This window comes from Dipteris shenzhenensis, chromosome 22 (assembly GCF_047967505.1).
Source record: "Dipteris shenzhenensis isolate YYH24624 ecotype China chromosome 22, Dip_SZ_1.0, whole genome shotgun sequence".
NCBI lineage: Eukaryota > Viridiplantae > Streptophyta > Polypodiopsida > Gleicheniales > Dipteridaceae > Dipteris > Dipteris shenzhenensis.
Window position 1 is genome coordinate 11214169 of NC_141617.1, and position 4255 is coordinate 11218423.

The 4255-nt window shown below is 43.0% G+C and overlaps 1 protein-coding gene across 1 annotated transcript; it reads left to right on the top strand.

Moving 5' to 3' along the window:
* Positions 1–2784: 2784 nt before the first annotated feature.
* On the top strand, positions 2785–4042 carry LOC147887726 (uncharacterized). Its single transcript, XM_087393090.1, has 4 exons — positions 2785–3129; positions 3381–3491; positions 3681–3761; positions 3891–4042. The coding sequence occupies exons 1-4, from the start codon at positions 2785–2787 to the stop codon at positions 3984–3986; spliced, it is 633 nt and encodes a 210-aa protein (XP_087249216.1). The 3' UTR covers positions 3987–4042.
* The last annotated feature ends 213 nt before the right edge of the window (positions 4043–4255 follow it).

Genomic DNA, 4255 nt, shown 5'->3' on the forward strand with positions numbered 1-4255 from the left:
CATGGATGTACCTATTACAATCATAACAATGAGGATGACCTTGTAAATCCCAAGGATTCTTATCAAAAAATAGTTTTGTAGGAGGACACCTTGACACAATTGAAGATGTAAATGCCATCGGTGTCCACGGTAGTTGGTTGGGAGGTTGGAATGGGTAAAATTAGATGAAGTGAAGGAACACTTTTAGAGTATTTCAATGAGTTGTTTGATCCACAATAAGAGCTTCATTGAGTGTTTGGGAACCTTGACTTTGTGTACATTGGGCCAAAGAAAGAGCAGTTTAAGATCTTCCAGCATGATTAGGTCAACACAAGGAGTAGATGTGTTGGTTTAATTCCATATGAAGATAGATTCTCTCAATGATTTCTTCACATCTTGTAAATACAACCGATCATCTTTGATGGTATTTGTATTTTCGAATGCACTTGTTAGAGTTTCCTTCAGATGCGAATGCAACCACAAGTTTTAGATTGAATATCAAGCTGATGATACCAATCTACTGCTAGACGTTATAAAGAAGATTTAATTTCTTGTGCTTGTTGTGATTCACACTACTTATGGTATTCAATTAAATTTGAGAAATGATATGACTAAAGATAGATAGCTTCTTTGAGAATGGCACTGAAAGGTGTGGGATCTCAAATAATTGCCCTTATTCACCATATTTGATAAGGAGCTGCATTGATAATGAGTTGTGTGATGCAATATTGGCCTAATTGCCATAGGCTGATAAGGGGTTGCATTGATAATGAGTTGTGTGATGCAATATTACCCTAGTTGCCATCAGATTGAACCAAATTTGATAGAATTATTGCCAATGTATTTGGGGTAATATCTTGGGATGGCTCTACATTGACACCCTTAGGCTTGGTTCACTCACACCCTCTAGATGCCAATTGCGAATGTGAAAATTCTAGGTGCCTCTAAAAATCTATGGATGGGTGGTCTGCTTTCACACTCATACCCTCCCTTGTAGCCTACTCCCCCCAGAAAGATGTTGTCATCATCCTAGCATGGTTTCTCCATGTATATATTGCATTCATTCCATAGATTCAAATGATGGCAATTGGGGACTTAAAAGCTGAAGATGTTGAGGCAAAAAGGCAATGATGCCACACTTGGATCTCATAGTATTTGGGACATTGCATTAGGATAGGCTCCTTCGTCTCCACCTCATGTGTGTTACAAATTGTAGAAAGCCTGAGTCTAGTTTGTATGGTGCCAAGTAGCTACAATCTCACACCTTGTGTCGATTTGAAACCTAGGGGGTGAGGTCTTGATCGAGCCCAAAATGATTCATATTGCATGAGAAAGGTGAGTTTGTAGGTACCTGGGGTGCGTAGATGAAGCCATCCTTCTTGGATGAAGGAAATGTTCTCAATAGAAGGCCACCTTAGTTGCAAGTGGTTGCAAAGAAGATACCCATGGTCAATGGGTGTATATCTGGCATTGATAGTCTTGAATGATTGCATGAATCTCTTTTTATGTCAGAGGGCATTGAGTGAGTACTGATATGGCGGTAAGTGATCAATGGCCATGTCACGCAACTAGAACCATTTGGAAACTTGTGCATACTAACACTATTCATCCCTCCTTTCTGCAAGCTGCATAGATGCTGAGAGTGCATGGTAGTCTTTGTTGACCTACATCATTCCAGCTAAGTTTTTTGAATTGGTCCAGATAGGTGATGATTTGGAATGTGGCTTCCATATAGAGGGGTCTTGTAGCAAACCTTGCCAAGATAATACCATTTGGAGTGCACAGATTTTCTCGGATCATGTGAGATAGCATCATGATCCATAGTCTTTCAAATGCAAACTACTCATCCTCTTTGAGGTTCAACAGAAAAGCTTGAAATTTAATATAAAGTTGCCTTTGTCCATTCAAGCTTTGCTATGCTGAAAGCTTGAGTAGCTCATCAAGGTCCCCCTACTTCAATGTACGTTGATTGTCCCTCATTATTGTAGATTGGTAGAAGGAACTAAATTGCTCATTTTCCCTCTACTTTCCATCGCTAAGTGTCCAAGACGGCCGCCATTCTCCCTCATTAGCATCTATAGGCAGAAGGAACGATGAATCATGAATTGTCCCTCATCAATGTCAATTTTCTTTGGTTGTCCTTCAAGAGCGTTAAGTGTCCCTCATTAAACGTTGCTCCCTTATGCCAAGTAGGTAGGAATGTTTCCAAACAATTGTATGTGTGGGGATGAGAAGTATGGGGGAAGGGTTTGTAGTCAGACTTTCCTGGACTTTCCTGGAAGGAAAGTCTGACTGTAGAGACCGCTCGCTCATGTGGAGGGCGGAGGGAGGGTAGTAGTCCTTTTCAATTCTGCATTTCTACAATAGTGGGTAGCAATTCTGCAATTCTGCAGTGGGCCTTGAGAGGCACTTTCCTTCTATGAAAGAGCCGGCATGGGTTTATCTCGGCTGGTAACGAAGAATGTAACTCGGGGCAAGTGCAAAACCACCGTGGGAAGTGAGAAAAAACCAGGGTGAGGTTAAGTGCCCCGGGGTTTAGGCACGATCTAGCGTTGTTTCGTGCTTTCCCAACAACAAGCTCCCATGCACACGTTTGCGTCATCGTCCCTTCCCCGAATCATCCACATTTCTGCTTTCCTTGACACAATTATCGTCTCCATCACAAGATCCATCCACTCCTTCGTTGATTTGCTTCGCTTTTGTTTTTGTATCCCATCATCCATCCACTCTTCACGCCTTTCCTGCTCCCACACCATGTAGAATACCGCCGCACCTTGCCATTCCTGCCGCCTTTCTCTTCCCACCATGGCCTCCGCCTCTCCCCTCCAGAACCTCGACCAAAGCCTCCGTGAATCCCTTCAAAAAGAGCTCGCAGACAGACAGCGGCGTGATAAGGCCGCAGCTGAGCTCCAGAAATTGATCTGGGAGCAGCATCGCCAGAACCTAGCGTCGCCTTCGCCTCTGGGTCTTTCCCAGAACGGGAGATCCCACGACGTTGAAGGTAATGCGGGCTACGCAAAAGCTGCAGTGGACTCGGTGCGGGCAAAAGAGCTTGAAATTGAGAGGCGCAAGTCGGAAGTGCAAGTGAAGGTCAATGCGCATCTTACTCGATTGGAAAGTGAAAGCCGCCGATTGGACGACCTCCGACGGGTATGTCACCACTCTTTCTGTTAGAAAAAGGGGACTTGCGTCTGGATCCTTAAAGTCGTTGTCGTTTGCACATTCTTCTCCATATCTCATCTTTGGAGAAAGTTGTGCAAAGAGTGTCAAAGTTGTCCGACAATTGTGCAATACACTTTTCGCGGGCACAGATCTGCAATCTTCTCTTAAATGGAGAAACTTGCGCAGATCCATTCCTTCTACAGTGTAATGCTTAAATTTTGAAATCTGCTTTCAATCAGGAGTTAGAAAGACTCGAAGACCCGACCAAGAAAGAGGTTGCGGACCTTCGAAAGAAGATAGAGTCCGTAGACAGGGATCTTAAACCAATGAAACAGCTTTGTGAGCGAAAGGTAAGCACTGCGTCGTGAACCACTGCGCCATTGTATTGGATTTGCATCTTAGAATTAGACGGCTAGACAGGGATCTTAAACCAATGAAACAGCTTTGTGAGCGAAAGGTAAGCACTGCGCCGTTGTATTGGATTTGCATCTCAGAACTAGACGGGCTTTGAACGCAAAGCTTGCTGGTTACTGTTTCAGGAGAAGGAGCTGAAAGAGGCTATGCAAGTACTAAGCGAGAAGAGCAAATTGAAAAGCGAGCTTGTCTCAAGACTAATGGAGGTAGGCTGTCTGTTTAGCATTAACTGAAGCAATCTCTTTGCAGATCCATTTCAAGTTGTTTAGCATCAACCGAACAAATCTCTTTGCAGATCCATTTGAAGTTGCTCTTATCTTGGTTTTGGAATGTAGATTGTGACAACCAGTGAGCGACAAAGAATGCAGAAATTGGATGAGCTCAACAAACAGTTAGAAGCAATGGATAACTACCAGAACATACAATTGTAGCTCAGCAATGGATGATTACCAGAACATACAACTAGTTCAGCATTTCATTTCCATTTTACATCGGAGGAGCACCTTGAAGCATTACCAGGCTGACCATTGTAGTTTACAGATCTGCGTTTGCAGTAATGTTATCAGATAGCTCTGTCGGTTAGAAATACCTTATCTTCCATTTGCACTATGATCGCCAGGAGGATTTTTCCTTGAAACAAAGTGAGGAGATTCATGAGAATTTCTTCAAAGTTCTATAGATTGGATTTAGCTTTCTAGAA